At 35.7% G+C, this 19,073-nt stretch overlaps 1 protein-coding gene across 2 annotated transcripts; it reads right to left on the reverse strand.

Moving 5' to 3' along the window:
• Positions 1-514: 514 nt before the first annotated feature.
• On the reverse strand, positions 515-16,151 carry LOC129261324 (putative ferric-chelate reductase 1). Of its 2 annotated transcripts, XR_010293498.1 has the most exons (5): positions 15,489-15,615; positions 7,575-7,803; positions 2,469-2,536; positions 1,014-1,863; positions 515-770 (listed from the first exon to the last, which is right to left on the reverse strand). XR_010293498.1 is itself a non-coding variant. In XM_064099117.1 (4 exons), exons 1-4 carry the CDS (start codon positions 15,550-15,552, stop codon positions 1,787-1,789), a joined length of 438 nt encoding a protein of 145 aa, XP_063955187.1. In that variant the 5' UTR covers positions 15,553-16,151; the 3' UTR covers positions 794-1,786. The 2 variants fall into 2 exon arrangements, 1 of the variants encoding a protein (XP_063955187.1); XM_064099117.1 differs by lacking the exon at positions 515-770 and having other exon boundaries at positions 794-1,863; positions 15,489-16,151.
• Positions 16,152-19,073: the final 2,922 nt, after the last annotated feature.

Here is a 19,073-nt window from a genome sequence, read left to right on the forward strand (position 1 = left end):
GGGCGCCAAGGGAGGGGGGAGGGGCAATGATCAAGAAACAAGTGCGTAGAAATTACGGAAGAAAGACGGGAAAAAATCAGATCTTGGCCTTTTTAATTCTAAGATACTTGAGAAATAATGATTGAAAAAAATACGATCTAACAATAAGATCATTTTGACCTCTCCCCTGGGGCTCCGTTGCAGAAATAGTTACGTTTAAACGAAACTTTAAAAAACATCAAGTGCAAATCCTAATTTCAAGCTGTATTTTTGTCCTTACATTGTACGATCTTTGTGTGTTTTAATGAATAAATGAATAAATAATAATAATAACAACAATAACAATAATAACAATACGCGCATTTGACTGGTTAAAAGTAAAGTTGCGTTGGGGCTTTTTTTGCCGCGTTTGATCGCATTCCTTTCTCCAATGTGTCCTGATGGACGGGTGTTGTCCCTAATTATTCTAGGTATTAAACACTGATTTTAAAAAATGCCTTGAATGAAATAACTGAAAAGTGCATACGAAGAATGATTAGTGATATAGAATCTTTTAAATATAATTCATCTCTCACACATTATGTACATCTTCTAAGAGTACACAAAGCAACCAAAAGGGAAAATAATATGACTTGAACAAAAAAAAAGAAAAATCAGACGAACAAAAAAAATGACAATTTGATTAAAATCAGACAAGGAATAACATAGTTATGGCATTTTAAAGACTTGCATTATTCCGGTGAAACAGTTCTAGACATGTCTTCATGAATATTCAATGAGCAAACTGAGTACTGATGATGTCATATCCCCACTCTTTTATCTTATTACATGAAATTAGGTTTGTTCATTTTTCCCCCTCAAGAACCCCAAAATTTGAATGACAACTGATTTAATGAATTAAATATTCATTGTTTCAATTTATTTCATTAAAAAGTAGACATATCATTCACACATGTACAAAAAAAATTAAACAATTTTGATTTCGTGTAATAACATAAGAAAGAGAAAGTGGGAATGTGACATCATCAGCCCACCTAATGAATATTCATGACAACATACATATAACCGTTTTCACAATATATTGCTAAACTTTAAAGAAAAATCAATAACTTCGCTATTTGTTATCAGACTTTGATGAAATTTTCAGCAATATGCTTTGTGAATTTTACTGTATTTATTTAGATAAAAATATTTTAGCCCGGAGTAGTTTTTATCAGTAAAATCGAACCGGAAAAAGGGTTTTCATTCACTCAAGTGTCCGAATATCTACCCCATCCTATATAAAAATGAATAATACCAAGTATGTTCGCTATAAGAGAAAGTTAAAAAATAATAAGTTGATTTGAACTGAAATATAAAAGCAATCGAAATCTTTGCCTTTGCATTCTTGAAAGTTAAGCTATGTATTCTGTTAAAATCTACGATTTAGAGTTACGTTAAGAATATAAGAACAAGCAAATTGAATAGAAAATGAGATTAAGAGTGATACCAATTTTTTGATAAATTATACAGAATACAAAAATGCAGTGAAAAACATACAGGGTACCAAGAATAAATTGTACACTGTAAACGTTAACACTTTAAAAGGAGGTGATAAACTATGCTGGAAATCACAAGATCCGAACGTAGCTATCATAGAGTCTGATGAATGATATATGATATGGAAGTATACAATTCATTAGATTTATGACTGGGATTTTTTCCCCCGGATGTAGTTCTCATTTTTCCTATTACAGTGATGTTAATTAATAGTGCACAATGCAGATTCCTGTAATTCTAGAGTGCGTATATTACGTATCGTCTATAATCATTCCGATGTCTTGTAAAACAGTGCAACCATCAAAGAGATGACCAGTACACCGATGTTGACTTGAAGACATCCAGCTGCAAAAATGAAAACAAAGAAAACATGTAATACCAATTTTAGGAATGTTTTTAATGTACGATCCACTCGTGGGATAAGCACATAATGATATTGAAGGGAAGTTGAAATAAATTTAACCCTTTATCATGTTTATTCGACATTACTGTACTCAGTATAAATTCCAATTTTGAAGTTAGACGGGCATTGCTCACCGATTAGTTGAAAATTAATGTTGGGCATAAGGGCCAAAACAAACGTTTTCCAATCTTTATTTCAGTCAAACAATAATGAGAAAGTATGTTGATGTAGATTTCAAGTAAACTAAAAAAAATTAGACAAAAAGTGATTTATGAATTTTCGAATGTTCCTTCTGTTACGGTGTGAGCAGCTGACCCCTAAATCGATTCCCCACCGTGGATCATAATGCTTAAATTGTTGTTCATAATAAAGAACCTTGAATGAAAATGGCTAAAATAAAAATTCAATTTTCTGAGAAAATTGAATCTTAACATATTATGACTGATTCTGATCAATCGATTTCGGCTGTCGTATGAGCCTTCAACACAACTTGATATAACTTAACAAGTAAACTTTCATTCTCCGCGGTTGTAAGGGGTTTACTTACCTTTGCATGTGATTACGGATGACGTCATGTCGACGTAGAAAGTTGAATGACCGAGGGCTACCGATCCTCTACAAAATAAGTTTTAGATAAAAGAAAAAGAAAGAGATAAATGCTACGTTAATAGTATGGATAGGCTTCAAAACAAACATACACATTTTAGTCTATTCTAATCATAATGAAATCATGTGAATGAAGATCGAGGCTCTGCTGACAGATCATTTATTTGATATTTTGTTAGCGTACGACAAAGTTCTGACTTCTCAGAAATTCTGCTGCACAGATGATAGAGTTGTTGTGATGAGAGTAGATTAGTATCCCGTAATAAGTAACCAACTGGAATAAAATTATTGGAAATTGTTTTTTGACTGATTTGAGTAGGTATGGGTGTCAACATTTACCAAAAAAAGTTAGGAGGAATACGGGTTGGGGAAAGTGCTTTTTTTCAAGGTCAAAGGTCAATGACCTTTTCATATATACTGTATAATGGTATCTCAGCGATGGAAAGGCGCAGGTTGGTGATAATGGTGTCAAAATGCACAAATTCTTACCAGAATATCAAATAAAATATAATTAAGTACCCAAAATGCACATTTGCCGATAAAATTCAAGGTCAAAGCCTTTCAAAGGTCATTGACCTTTTTAACATTATATACCATATACGGTATAATGGTATCTCTGAGATGAAAAGGCGAAGGTTGGTGATCTTGGTGTCAAAATGCACAGATTTTTACAAGATCAAATAAAATCAAATCAAGTAGGATGGGGGTCGGGTGTCCGGACACTTTAATATTTTTGAAGCCTTCTTTTTTGTCTTTGGATTACACTAAAAATACGAATTCAATAGTTGTAATCATCTTCTATTTTGTTGTCTATAATATTTTGTACTAAAAGTTGATGAAACTTCGCTTGTAAATTTTTCCAAATGACTTTCTAAAATTGATCGTCCGGACACACAACCTGTCCGGACACACAACAACTGGGTATACCTACAATGCTCATTCACCAATGAAATTCAAGGTCAAAGCCTTTCAAAGGTCAATGACTTTTTTTTTTTTTAATTATATACCATATAGGTATAATGGTATCTCTGAGATGAAAAAGGCACAGGTTAGTGATTTTGGTGTCAAAATGCAGAGGTTCTTACAGGAAGATCAAATAAAATGAAATTAAGTACCCAGCATGCATATTAAAGTTGTCTAAAGTAGCAGCAATTAGATATTCATTTTATAAATCTAAATCAAGGTACTTATTTCTCTGTAGCAATAGGTCACTAACCCCAAACGCTACAATAAATACTATAAACTATAACTTAATCTGTAAATGGAAAGGATAGGCATCATCCAAGAACATTTTCATAAAGCCAGGGACAATGATGAAGAATTAAAATAAGGCAATCATTCAAGCTGCAGCTTTTGTCATAGTAAATGAAGTTAAGTGTCTCAACTTCAGCAAAGAGTAATTAAACTCTTGAAAACCTTCTGACATTTTCAGGACTTTGATCTGGCCTATTCAATGAAAGCCTAATGCTCTGTCAAGGAATATCAGACCAGGATCTACATTATTACTGATATGTTGCACAGCTTGATTCTCAAGAACTGGAAGTGGTGCTGTAGGAGTTTTGTTAGGTCGATGAATGTGTACTTGTAAGCTATTATCTCATTTTGAATTTCATTATTATATGTCTAATTTGTGCATGATAACTATCTGTTGTTCTGGACCAAATACATGATCCTTGTACAAGCTGATACCTAGTAGAAATAACATCATGGGTGATGTACGGCAGCTAGAGAGCAGATATGAAGTTTTGCCTGCAGCAATAGCATCTCAAGAGATTCTGGTAGCTCGCAATGAGAGGTAATTAATAATAATACGGGAATTCATCTCTGTTGAAGTTGAGATACATGCCATTTACTATGACAAAAGCTGCAGCTCTAATTATGTCCTTCATTTCATCTTCATCGTCATCCCTCTGCTGTTTGGAAATGCTCTCAGATGATGCTAGCTGTGACATGAGAGTTAGACCTATCCTATCCATTTTCAGAAGATTAAACTAATAGTTTATAGTAATTATATAGCATTGAGGTGAGTGGACTATCGCTGGAGAGAAAAAGACACGACAACCTTGATTTAGATATTATGATGCATTAAATGCTGCTAGTTAAGATAAAAATCAAATCAAATTATATATTTGATTAAATTTATTTTTATTTTCATTGCTTTTGGCAATGCATCGCGATATGAAGAAGTAATATTTGGTTATCAACTTTTTTTTTCTTAATTTCCACTGATATTTTGGAAAAGTTTATTGACCTCTGACCCCTAAATACATTCTCCATGACCTTCATTATTTCAGACTGAAATTATGAAACCTCCATGTTTTCATTACAAATTAGCCATCTTTATTTACATTATCACAAATAAAATATGAACACCAAGGATAAATGTTTTGTTATTTTTTTATGTCATACAGATTTTATATTTCAAGTGATCTTGGAATTCAAGGGTGAAAGTTTATTCTTTATACTGATTTTGGTGTTTAATCTACATGTACTTGAACAAATATTTGCATTTTGGCACCAAGATCACCAACCTGCGGAGATACCATTATCATTATCTTATGTTAAAAAGGACATTGACCTTTGTCCTTGAATTTTAAGGGTGAATGTGAATTCTCGATGTTTAATTTTATTTCATTTAATCTTCCTGTAAGAATATGTGTATTTTGACACCAAAAACACCAACCTGCGCCCTTTTATCTTAGAGATACCATTATATAATATGGTATATCATGTATAAAAGGTCATTGACCTTTGGCCTTAAATTTTATGGGTGAATGTGCATTCTAGGTACTTAATTTTATTTCATTTGATATTCTGGTCAGAATCTGTGCATTTTGACACCATGATCACCAACCTGTGCCTTTTTCATCTCAGAGATCCCATTATACAGTATAGTATATATAATGTAAAAGGGTCATTGACCTTTTAAAAGCTATGACCTTGAATTTTATTAGTGAATGTCCATTCTAAGTACTTAAGTTTATTCTATTTTATCTTCTTGTAAGAATCTGTACATTTTGGCACCATGATCACCAGCCTGTACCTTATCATTTCAGAGATACCATTGTACAGTATGGTATATAATGTAAAAAAGGTCATTGACCTTTGAAAGGCTTTTACCTTGAATTTTATCGGCGAATTTGCATTCTAGGTACTGAATTTTATTTTATTTTATATCCTGGTAAGAATTTGTGCATTTTGACACCATTATCACCAACCTGTGCCTTTCCATCTCAGAGATACCATTATACAGTATATATGAAAAGGTCATTGACCTTTGACCTTGAAAAAAAGTACTTTCCCCAACCCGTATTCCTCCTAACTTTTTTTGGGTAAATGTTGACACCCATACCTACTCAAATCAGTCAAAAAATCATTTCCAATAATTTTATTTCAGATTGGCTACTTTGGGGTCTAATTTAGGAATACTAGATAAGGATACCTGTATTTATATGAGCGTGTGTAATGGACTGTTCCCTCTTTGAATCAACAACTTAAATTAGCTAAAATTTTCTTTCCGCGCCCCACCCCCTTTTGGCGAAATACCGCCCGGCTCACACTAAGCGATTCGTTGGGACGAGATTCTTTAATAATCGCATTTTGCATTAAATGTGAAAGTTCCAAGAAGGAAGATTTTTTCTTGTGAAGTTCGGCATAATGTGAGGAATAATTAAATCATAATTTTGCTTTGCGGCAAGCCTTGTGGTCAGAGTAAAGTCCAAATCGCTTTGAAGTTGCAGTCGATGGTGACATCATCACGATTTGGATTTGAGTACAGGGAGGCTCGAACTAGACTGAATTTCGATGTCCGTAATCTGCGATTCCGAACTCTAATCGCTAAGATTTTATTGCATTGGTTGGAATGTTCATATAAAATGTTATTACAATTTCTTTGACATTCGGGTCGCAACGAATCGCATAGTGTGAGCCGGGCTTAAAGGGAGGGGGCAGGGACATTCTATTGAAATTTTCTTTAAAAAAATGGTATGCCTATATGCTGCCGTCTATTGACATATTAAAGGAGGACACTTTAGTCATTTTACTTGATTTGGGATATTTTCTGTATATTATGATGCTAAATGAATTGGAATCCCATAACCCCCTAAATTATGAAAGATAAGCAGGTAGGCCTATCACTAACATTCCTCAAAGTGGATTCCTTTTGTCAGTGGACAGTAGTAAGGGGTTAGACCTTATTTTATGAAATTTCTACCCAAGTGAGTTGTATCAATAACTTCACCCAGCGTTCGTGAATAGGGGAAGGGGCAGCTGTCCCCCCCAAAACGTTGTGAAAACTTACACTTTTTGCCATATTTGCTAAAAAATCTTAAGACACTTCACGAAGAGTGTGAAGTAATTCCTTCATCTTCAATATGAAAATTGCAAAATTAACCTCTCGATAAACTCGGTCGCATTACTATCTCGCTTCCATTTTAAATGATGAAAATAAAAATACTCGCTCCCTGCCGAAAGATTGATGACATGGGGGTCCCCTCTCTCTGACAAAAAGGTGCACCCCTCTGATTTTTTACACCAATTCCAATATTGCTTCCGATGTACCTACTCCTAACTATATCTCTGGGTTTGTATATGATTTTTTTATTGCTTTAATATTTAGCCAGATTTAAGTCTACATGAAATATATTATGTTGTTACAATTAAAGCAAGTTGCCTTCACCCTTCCCGTCTAATGAAGTTTAACCTTTTCATTATTCAATTACTGATCAAAGTATTCGTGACGTCAATTTGACTTTGTTTGGCGAAGGCAACCCACATTTGCCTTGTAAAGAAAATGAAAAATCACAGAAATCAAGTCAAAATAAATGTTATCTCCCCTCCCATTCTGGGAGCCTTTCAATAGCTAAATGACTAGTCGGAGATGTTTCATCCGACAAAGTATGTTTCATTCGAAGGTTGCCATTGGAACTGCACTTCTCAGTCAAATAAAATCAAGGAACGTTGCCAGATCTGACAATCTGACAACTCAGACGAAAAATCTTGATTAAAAAACGCCCCTAAAAGACCCCCCCCCCGGCCATGAACTCACATGAATGTTATGTTCCCTGCACATTTTTTGGGAGCAATCCACTGGAAGGTGAGTGCCTCTTTTTCGTCTTTACCAGTATGGGTTACTGAGTCGCTTGGAGTTTCACACTGCCCAAACTGGGAGAGGGCCGGTGGGTCCGTAAATTCACCAACTGCTGTTCGTGTGCCATGGATCCGAGCCTGTAGAAAGAAGCCCTTGAAGACAGTTCCGTTCTCACCAGAGATTGTCACTGGAATTGAAAAAGATTTTTCGGTTTAAGGAGAATGTCTGGGGTGTTTGGGCATCACGACAATTTTTACTATTTCACTATTCATTCCAGAGTGGGTCATTGTGTAATAAACAAAGTTGAAAGGCACATATCAGAAATTAACTTATCGACAGATACATTTATATCATACCTTGTATTAGCCCAGGGGTGGATGCCGGATTTTCCAAAAAGGGGATGGGTGCATTTTTGTACAGGAAAAAATTGAAAAAATAAAAAAAGGATTTCACTACAAACGGAGGTCATTTGTTTTAGAAAAAAATCTTTCTGACATTTTCCCCTACCAATATTATTTTTTGTCTCTCAAACGGGGCGGGGGGGGGGGGCACGGACCGGATATGCCTCTGTATTCATCAATGTATAAGTATTACACCACCAGCACCACAACATCAATAAGAGCAACTTCAAAAAAGATAAAGATCGAATTTCACTCTGAAGTTGCCATTTCAGATCATATAGATTAAACTTATCTTTTGGGGGGAATCCTTTGTGTTCATTTTCATACTTGCTCTACAAGAGGCTTGTATGCAAAGGGGGCAACATATTACGATAGGCTTGGGAGATTGACAAGATGACACAAATTGATTTGACTTTTTTATATGCAATACCCTGATCATCGGGTGATTAATATCTCTTTCCCACTTTCCTTCATTTTTATATCTTGATCAGGTGGATCGCCACCTGTCGACATATTCAATGAAAGAATGAATTCATCAGGAAAATAAAAGGAATATGACATATGCTTCTTTATCTTTCATAAGAAAACTACAAATTTACCATATTTTACAGGAGCAAATTCAGTTAAGATTCCAGATTGTCATTCACTGCACAATCGTTGCAAATCTAGTGGTTTGTGTAATAGGGTGTGAGCACTCACCACAACCGAGGACTTCACATCCAAAACAAGGACACACAGAAAATTGGGGACGTCCTCGGTTCGTGGACCATTTATGAGCAAAGACGCCAAATTACTGTTATTTTGCTAATGGTTTTCATACGGTTTTACATTATGATAGTCAAGAGGTCTTCGGTTGTATAGTAAAAACTTTATATAATCCTAGGTTGAGAGAATATTACTGACATAAAATCAACAGCTAGGGAATATCCTAAACCTCTACCACAAACATGTAGTGTGCGTGTGTGGGTACGTGAGGGGATGGTGGTATGGGCAGGTGTGTGCACCTATAGGGGGGTTATACACCATTAAGGTCATCATGTTCAACGTATCTAGCAATTAAATAAGTGACATCCCAGTTTTCTCTTCCAAAAACCGTGGTTTGTGCTATGATCAAGTAGATCTGCAGCCGAAGAAGTTGTAATAAAAACACCTCCAAAATCAAACGCAACTTGATTTATTACCGATCAGGCGCACCTTTTCTTTTTATTGCTCTTCTTCTTACGTTTGAGTAAAACAAAAATCAACGGGTTTCTGGTATTCTAAATTTTCTCTTTAAATGTATGACGTATGGAAGAGTGAAATTCCACACTCCTATCATCAAGATCATACCTGTGGATCGAGTTGGACCTTTTCCGACGCGAGTGGAAAGTACATAAACATTGATTGAATTGATTGAAAATCACATTTATTTCCTTCAAACAGATACAAAATAATATTTGACATAGTAACGAATACAGTATATATTTCGACACAATTTTGAAGGAGGCGAAAACCCGGAAAGCAGAGCTTGAGTTGGGGTCGCCAGATACAAATAAATAACAAGTTACGTACTGTAATGACATCATATGTAATTGCATATAAATAAGAAAGTTAAGAGTAGAAAAAGAAACACAGATGGAGAAGAGGGAGAAGAAATGTAGGCATTAGAAGATAAGTTCATTTGAATAACAGAGTAAACTGGTCGCAATTACGTAATATTGGTACATGTATATATAAAGAGCTTGAGTGACATTTGTCTAGCAGAGCAACAGGTAAGGCATGTGCATTAATTAACATTAGAAATGGAAGGTAGTTCAAGCATGTCAACATGTCAATGATCTCTGTCAGTGCGAGCATTTAAATAAAGTTTCATTTTATAAGAGAAAGATTGCAAAGAACGAGAGTTTTGTAGGCGGGCTGGTAAACTGTTCCAAAATTTTGGCCCAGAGTAGCGAATATCGTATTGAAATCTTCGGGTTCTATGTTTTGGTAAATGAATTTGGGTAGCGCTTCTCGTGCTATACTTATGAATATCCGAATTGCAGTTAAAATGACAGAGATTACTAAATTGAGAGGGGAAAATGTTGTTTATGCTTTTGTACATAAAAATACTTTGCTGATGCAAATTAATATCGCTAAATTTCAATAATTTTAACTCTTTGAATACAGGATTTGTGTGAGATTGAAAATGTAATCCAGATATAATACGAACAATCCTCTTTTGTAGTATTATAAGCTTTATGATGCTAGACTTACAGGAGTTGGCCCAAATAATATTACAATACGAGAAATATGGAAGTATCAGAGCACAATATAACATACGTAGAATGTGACTTGGCAAGAGATATTTAATTCTAGATATAATACCAATGTTTTTGGATACTTTTCTTTCGATCTCATGTATATGATCTTTCCATGTCATAAAACTATCTAAATAAATTCCAAGGAACTTGGCCTTGTCTACCCGTGGTAATATTACGTTGTCGAGTATAACACATGCATCATTCAAATCGACATTCTTTCTATTATGAAAAACCATGTAGTTACATTTCTTGACATTTAAAGATAATTTGTTAGCCTTAAACCATTCACATACATGTACAAGATTTGCATTCACAATATCACAAAGGGAGTTCAAGTTTGAATTGCTATGAAATATATTTGTATCATCGGCGTATAATATAAAGGATAGCTCATTTGCTGATTTATAAAGATCATTAATATATAATATAAATAACAATGGGCCGAGGAGACTGCCCTGGGGAATTCCACAGGTTATTGTCTTAAAGTCTGACACACACGATTTGTATTTAGTACATTGTAAACGATTATTAAGATAGCTAGTGAACCAATTATAAGCAATACCACGTATGCCGTAACGATATAATTTAGATAGTAATATGTTATGGTTAATTGTATCAAAGGCTTTGGATAGGTCGATGAAAACTCCAATTGCGAACTCATTATTTTCAAAAGCATCTATTATTTTACTAGAGAGACTTGTAAGAGCCATGCTTGTGGAATAATCTTTACGAAACCCAAATTGATTATCATAAAGAATAGAAAATTTATCAAGAAATTCGAAAGTCCTCTTGTAAACAATACGCTCTAATAACTTAGAAAAAACAGATAAAACAGAAATAGGTCTGTAGTTCGTAAATTCACCTTTGTCCCCAGATTTAAAAATTGGTGTCACTTTGGCCTTTTTTAATTCATGAGGAAATATTCCTTTTGATAAAGACAAATTAAATATATGACACAAAGGTCCACAAATATATGGTACGACTTGTTTGATGACTCTTGGACTATATTCATCCAAACCAGCCGCTTTATTGTTTTTAAATGTTTTAACAATGTTACAAATCTCATTCTCCGAGGTGGGATACAGATACAAGGAGTCAGTTGGTGGATCATTGATAAACTTCAAATAGTCCGTTTGAGTTTCAGGGATTCTGTTTGCCAAAGATGGACCGATATTAGTAAAAAAGCTATTAAACGAATTCGATATAGTGCTCGGTTCTGTAACAGTTTTCCCGTTATGTTTAAACACAGAATTTTCACTTGGTTTACTTTTGTAGTAAATTAATTGTTTTCCAAGTGCGATTAATATTGGATTTATTGAGTAAAAATTCATTATGAAAATATTGTGATTTTGTTTTACGAATTAGCGCTGTGACTAAATTACGATAATTTTTATAAACGGAAACATTTTCATCTGACGGATTACGTATATACCATTTATATAATTTATTCTTATGTCGAATAGACTGTAACAGTCCTTTCGTCATCCAGCATTTCAATTTTTTATTCCTATTTTTTTCAACTACGACAGGGAGATTTTTATCATATAGTTTACGAAATTTCGCCTGAAAAAGATTATAACTTTCATTTGGATCGTCATTATCATATACTTCTCCCCAGTCGACTTCTTGTAAATCCCTATATAAAACTTCAATATTTCTCTCATATATCATTCTACAGCTAGCCTTTGCATTTGGTGATTTTACATTGCTAGTGCCGAATTGTGATATATGAAAGACTGGCAAGTGATCAGAGACATCACAATACAATAAACCAGAATCAATAGATGAATGTATGTTGTTTGTGAATATGTTATCGATTAACGTGGCAGACGACTTCGTAATACGTGAGGGTTTGTTAATTAAAGGGTAGCATGAATTACTAAATATCATATTAATAAAGTTTTTAACAGAATTGTTTTGATCATGTTGTAATAGGTCAATATTGAAATCACCCATTAAAAAACTTAATTTGTTTTCGCTGGTGAGTTTGGCAAACACAGCATCCATTGCTTCTGAAAAATCGTCAATTGGAACGTTTGGGGGTTTATATATGACACCTACAATAATATTCTTTCTTTTTTCTTGAATTATTTCTATAAAAATAGAGTCGCATAAATTTGCATCGAGCATCAGGTCATCTCTTTGAAAATAAGTATATGAGTTTGCAATGTACATTCCGACACCTCCGCCATGTTTATGATGCCTATTCTTACAAACAAATGTGTATTCATCGATGTTCAATAAAGGACTATCGTCTGTTAACCAAGTCTCTGAAATACCAACTATATCAAACTGAAAATTTAAGAGGCTCAAAAAATGTTTAAGGGAATCAAAGTTTTTAAGAATACTCCTTGTATTAAAATGAATATTGGAAAAAGATTCATGAACATTTATGCTTCTAAATGTTTTAGCAAAGTTTTCCGCTTCATAATAATTTGAACTGGACGTCGCATAGTCCGCAAAATAATTGATGTCGGGGTCTATATTTATATTATTATTATGCATGTCACTCTCAATCATAAATGGGTTAAACCTGAGGTTTAAATTGGCAACTTCGGTGGGGCCCGATATAGCCGATTCCAAATCATCTACGGAATGAAACGGGAACACATGGGATGAACAATGGATACACATGAGCAGGCTCTCATTCCATTCATTATATACAACGTTACATTTGCATGATTGACAGTAGATTTGATTACGTAATGGGACCTGGTTATCATTAGGCATCAATACAGTACTACTCATTTAAATACAAGATTGACAACAAATATCGCGGGCATAACTGAACCTGAGTGAGATGTATGCTGCCTGAATAAGGTACGACAATGCCTTCGTATGACAATACCGATATTGTGTTTAAAAATAATGTACCCAGAGAACAAACAGTTCGAGAGTTTGCGATACAATTTACAAGAAATCTAAGCATGCCAGAGAAAAGGGTATAGGTACAGGGATAGAGAAGAAAAGAAGGGTAGAAGAACATAGAACAACAACAAGTTAAACAAAAAACAGCTGCAGACACAGATTGTGCTGTGAGTGCACAAGAAGAAACAAAATTACAATCAAAGATGGTTGCTGTCTATATTATTCACGCTATACACCTGCGCTAAACAAGCTATAAAGTCACGCCAATGGCCATATTGAATCAGAAATTCACTATATTATTGACCTAAACTTACTGCATTAATTCGATTTGGGGCCGACTGAATATTATTTTATATACGATTCAATAAATAAGAACAACCTTTTAGTGAAACCTCGAAAACCATATAATCGCGTGATGTTTGAAATATTCAGAAAAGAAGCTACTGGGTCAATACATTGTGCGTTGATATTCACAATAATAATGAAAGGAAATTATTTCAATGGAAATTATTCATGCTTTGAAGGCACAAAAATTCGCTGGCCTTCGAAGTAAAGGGAAACTGGCATCGAATCTAAAAGTGTGAAGAGAAATAGACGAATAACGTAGGCTTAAATTGCAAATAAAAAGATGGTTTGATTGTAAAGTTGCGGTTTATCAGGCTTATTCTTTGTTGAAAACCTTGCATTTTCAACAAATCTTTACAATCCATTGTCCATGATATTGAAAATATTTGAACTTGCTGTATATTTTTCTCGATTCATAGTAGGTCCATGTTCAAATCAATCTGTTGTTAATGTGGACTTTGCCTTTAGGTTCGGGGAATGTGCCGACTAAATATTTCCCAAAACTCCGGCTGAAAAAGCATTATCTCGATCACCAGGGCCCTGGGAACGAGTTTTTTTTTTTTGGGGGGGGGTGCTGATGCTAAATTTCTCCCCGCCGCCAAATTTTCGCGCATATGTTTTAATCTCTAATCAAAGTGAATGGCAATAGACTATAGAAGCTATAAAAGGACCATTTGATCTAAATCAAGGAGACTATGACAGACAAGAACAATGATGTATCATAACCAATGGCAGCACAGAGAATTTCATATAAAGCGTGCATGCATGTGCCCCTATATCCCGTCAACCTACCACTACAGCCGCATTCTATAGGACTTTTTTTGACGAAATCACGTTGGGCGAGGATCTTTAAAATTCACACCCGAATAAGTTTCATCATGATTGTGTAGTTATGCAAGAGGGAACTTGGTAACTAAGAGTAAAAATATGTTATTTTCAAGAAAGAAATGTCACATTTATATCTATTTCATTTTCTACTTTTATTACCGCGGTATATACAATATGGTAATAATGATAAAATAATATGTTTATTTATATAGCGCAGTTACTATGTGCATATACTCAACTGCGCTTTGATACATGGTATCATAATTACCCCGGCTGTAGATGAGCCGCCATAATAGGCGCTAAAGCGTTCAAGGAATAAATCCAACCGGGTACCCAATTCACCTCACCTGGGAATAATAAGTTTCATCATGTGTAGTTATGCAAGAGGGAACTTGGTAACTAAGAGTAAAAATATGTTATTTTCAAGAAAGAAATGTCACATTTATATCTATTTCATTTTCTACTTTTATTACCGCGGTATACAATATGGTAATAATGATAATAATAATAAAATAATATGTTCATTTATATAGCGCAGTTACTATGTGCATATACTCAACTGCGCTTTGATACATGGTATCATAATTATCCCGGCTGTAGATGAGCCGCTATATTAATAGGCGCTAAAGCGTTCAAGGAATAAATCCAACCGGGTACCCATTCACCTCACCTGGGTCGAGTGCAGCACAATGTGGATACATTTCTTGCCGAAGGAAATTACGCCATGACCGGGATTCGAACCCGCGACCCTCTGTTTCAAAGTCCGGAGACTTCTACTAGGCGACATCGCTCCACAAATCAGGTAGTACTGCTGCGATGGGGGTTTAAGAAAATATTGTAAACGAAAAATAAATTTCCGCTTTCACAATTTGATCTAAAGATGAAAAAGAATTATTTGTATAAGCCAAACTCTGAGTAGATCTTACAGGGGCGTATATAGACAGACAAGCTACCTCATGACGAGAAGAGTGCGCCAAGAAGACAATGGGAAAAGCCCGGGAGATCTAGAAAAATGATGGGAGGTGGCAGGAAAAAATCAAATGAGGGCATGTCGGTCTGCTCTCCTGCATCCATTCTTAATTCAACACGCAGTTTCGCAGGTCAATGCCAAACGGTGACGAAATTATCAAAAATGAATAAATCTTTACCTCTCAGACTTTCACCTGGTTCGTAGAAGGCAGAATCAGCGGTGAATCTGAAAGGGTCACTCATGCTGGCTGGAGCTCGTACAGCTGGGAATAGTTACTTGCGCTCGTGCGGTGGACAGGATTCCCAGCAGCACAGCCCGTCCACGGGGAACCACGAGGATAGCAGTCCACATGGAAGGCCGACAGTAAGAAGATGAGCGAACATAAAGAGGAAATGGTGGCAGAAGACATCCTTGAAGGACTCCCGGCAAGGATGTAGCTTATCTGAATGACAGGGGCGTTCGCTGAGGATGATGAAAACTCGCGATGCGATACTTAATGTGCTAAATTTGTTGAAATCGAGGCCCCTCTCGACAGTTTATCAGCAATAGTTAATTTATTCAATGATATAGGTATGAGCCTTTGTTGTCACTATAGCTCTCATTAATTCCTCGGTGGGACGACTTGGTGCGAAGAGAATCCCAACAGGGTAGTTTCAACTTTTCTTTTGATCTTACTCCGGGTTCTTACTGCTTCCAATAATGAATGGGCATGGCAGGCGAATGGTTTGGAATATGCTCCCTTTACGGTACCGCTTCGTGTTGGACATTGGTATAAACATGATCTGTTGTAAGTGTGTTATTATAATACTCATTTGAGTCTACAACAGGTTTAAGTGAATGAAAAAGGGGCATGTGAAACCATCCATGAATGATGAATCTGACTATTGAATCATATTTTCAAGATAGTGAAAACTTAGTATTTTTTGTTGACTTAGAAAGATTTACAGATATGGTAGAATGAATATTAAAAATACCCACCGATATTGGTGAAGCTGTTCAAGAAAAAAATGATAGGGGCCTACATAAAAGCGAGCTGTTTATTGATCTTCTTTCATTCTATTTGCACATTCTTCTTTATACAGCCATGCGTGTACGAGGTGGGGGGGAAGGGGTTTACAGGGGTTCAAACCCAGCGCCCCCCACCCGATTTTTTGAAAACCTTTTTATTTTCCTTTTTTTTTTTGGGGGGGGGGGGGGTGAAAACCTTTTATTTTCAATGTATCTTCACATTGTTGGATATGGATAAAATTGATATACGAAATTGATATAGCCTTTTTTTTCTTCTTCTCAAATTTTCATTCAACTCGACCCCCCCCCCTTAAAAAATCCTGCGTGCGCTACTTTACAAAGCGTTAGTATTGTAGTATCGTGGCCGTTAATTAATACATTTTATATGCACTATAGCTGAAGACCCAGATCGTCTTATACCTTTAAGGCTATAAGCACATCAGATCCCAATTAGTTTTTGGTCTAATTACCGTTTGGTCCATTCATCACAAATACTCACTTGGTCTATTTAGTATAACATTCAGATGGTGTAACTTCCACCTTGCGTATTTGGTTAAATGAAAATTTGACACAAACAACACTTTTATCATGCGCCCGCGGTCCTCGTCCTAAATTGCAAAGGGCACGGTGTCCCACAGTGTGTGCCACAGTGTGTTCACAGTGTGGAGCGCAATGTGAACTTACCTTCACACTGTTAAATTTGAGCATTTCAAACACCTCAACAGTGTGAATCACCTATTCACCATGTGAACACGCTGTGAACAGTCACCATATGTCAAGGTGTCCACAGTGTGAAAACACATATCTTCACACTGGATATATGGAAAAAATGGATATACGAAATTGATATAGCCGTAATTAGAAATTAGTCAACACGTTGGATTAGCACACAAAAAATGACAATTAGGAGAAGAAATATCCAGGTAAGTAAAAATCAGGTTATGGTTGACTTGATCAGCTAATAATGAGGCACCGAATCCCCGAACCGTGGTTGCTTTTAAAAATGCAAAGTCACCGTTACTGGTTTGGACAGCGATTGTTCGGCTACATGATTTATCATCGCGGTTTTTTTTTTAAGTCTTGAAAACTATTACTCCTCTATTTACTTTCTAGCAATTAATTGGTCATCAAACCCTAATGAATGATTTAATACTGGGATAAAGAACATGTCCGTGGGTAGAGCTTCTTTATATCAACGATAAAAATCGAAATAGACTCTTCAAGACTGAGGCAGTGTTGGTAAGTCTCTTGGCTTGGACGGTGCACAGCCTGCGCCAGGTGGGTGTCTTCCAAGAGCCCTACCAAGATATGCCTCACTATAGCTTCTTGAAGAAGTCTTGTTACAACCGTAATGGAAGAAGAATATACAATGGTACAATGATTAAGGATGCAAACGTACCTATCGAACCATAGGTGACGCCTTCGATTATCTTTTTTTTGGACCCCCCCCCCAGAGAAATGGCCATTGGGTGGGGATTGGCACATTCGGCAAACATGATAATGTATGGTACTGAAAAATCTCTCAAAATTATGTTGTAAAGGCCCCCCCCCAAAAAAAAAAAAATGTTAAACCATCGAATGTTGATATATACACAACAAAAAAAGTAAGTCCCCCCTAAATCAAATTGCTGTAACTTTTGAACGGAATTATTTTGAGATATGATATTTCGTAGGTGGTTTTCTACACTCATTTAGCAACTCCTAGGGGAAAATGAGATCGATCAGTTGAGTCATGCATGAGTAATTAAAGATTGAATTAAAAATGACCATTTTTGAAAGTCACAAGAGTCATATTTCAGATTGTGCAAATGCAAAAGTGGGCAAAAGTTGTTGTTAGGTGAATTTTATGGTGTTAATGCTGTTTTACTATCCATCATTTAGCCACTCCACACACAATTTTGATATCGTATGTTCATGGTTGAGTGAGCACAATATTGCAGGGGCCGCATAAGCGGGGGTGGGGAGGGGGGGGGCTGGGGCCCCCCACTTTTTTCCAAAAGCATGTACAAAAATATAAAAATGACCATACGATTGTGATTTTTTGCATGGTCAGCCCGCCCCCCCCCCCCACTTTTGGCTAAGCCCCTCCCGCACACTTTGAAAACCGTTCCGCGGCCCCTGTATTGTGACGTATCATCATAGGTGTCTTTGGTAGTATCCTCTACAACCTGTTAGGTCATATTAAAATTTGAAAATGTTGGTGGCTCCCCCATTATAGGCCCCTCCCCCATTTTTAAATTCTGGATCCACCCCTGATTTGTCCATAAATTAAACTGATCATGAGAAATTGTTAGGAAAATAATGCATTTATGCAGTATAAAGAGGATTCATTCTTAAATTTTCGAATTTGCTCGCTCAACCATGAAAATGTTAAAAGTTCGGAAAATGTGTGGTGATAGAAATGATGGATGATAAAAACAACAGCAATTAATTCACATTTGAAACCGAATTTGCCCCAAATATTCACCGTATTACCCTTTAAAATGAGTCTGTGACATTGAAAATACCCATTTTCCCACTTTGATGCGTGCTCACTCATCCATAAATAAACAAATCGATTTCATTCTGCCCATAGGTTGATAAACATTACTGCCAAATGACATTGCTAAAGACAGCCTTGAAAAAAAGTTCCACCATATTGAATAAGGGGTTACTTATTCTTAAACAGTCTGTTAAAAGACTATGAGAGACGAAGTCAAAATTTTAACAAATATGAAATAAGGGTTTGTTTCATGGACGGTTTTTGTTACTTCTG

The sequence above is a fragment of the Lytechinus pictus genome, chromosome 5, assembly GCF_037042905.1.
Source record: "Lytechinus pictus isolate F3 Inbred chromosome 5, Lp3.0, whole genome shotgun sequence".
NCBI classification, from domain to species: domain Eukaryota; kingdom Metazoa; phylum Echinodermata; class Echinoidea; order Temnopleuroida; family Toxopneustidae; genus Lytechinus; species Lytechinus pictus.

Coding starts and splice junctions, on each gene's coding strand:
- LOC129261324 (XM_064099117.1), bottom strand. CDS start 15,552: ATGAGTGACCCTTTCAGATTCACCGCTGATTCTGCCTTCTACGAACCA. Junction 7,804..15,488: donor ACCAGGTGAAAGTCTGAGAG/GTAAAGATTTAT, acceptor TTTCAATTCCAG/TGACAATCTCTGGTGAGAAC. Junction 2,537..7,574: donor GCAGGGAACATAACATTCAT/GTGAGTTCATGG, acceptor CTTATTTTGTAG/AGGATCGGTAGCCCTCGGTC.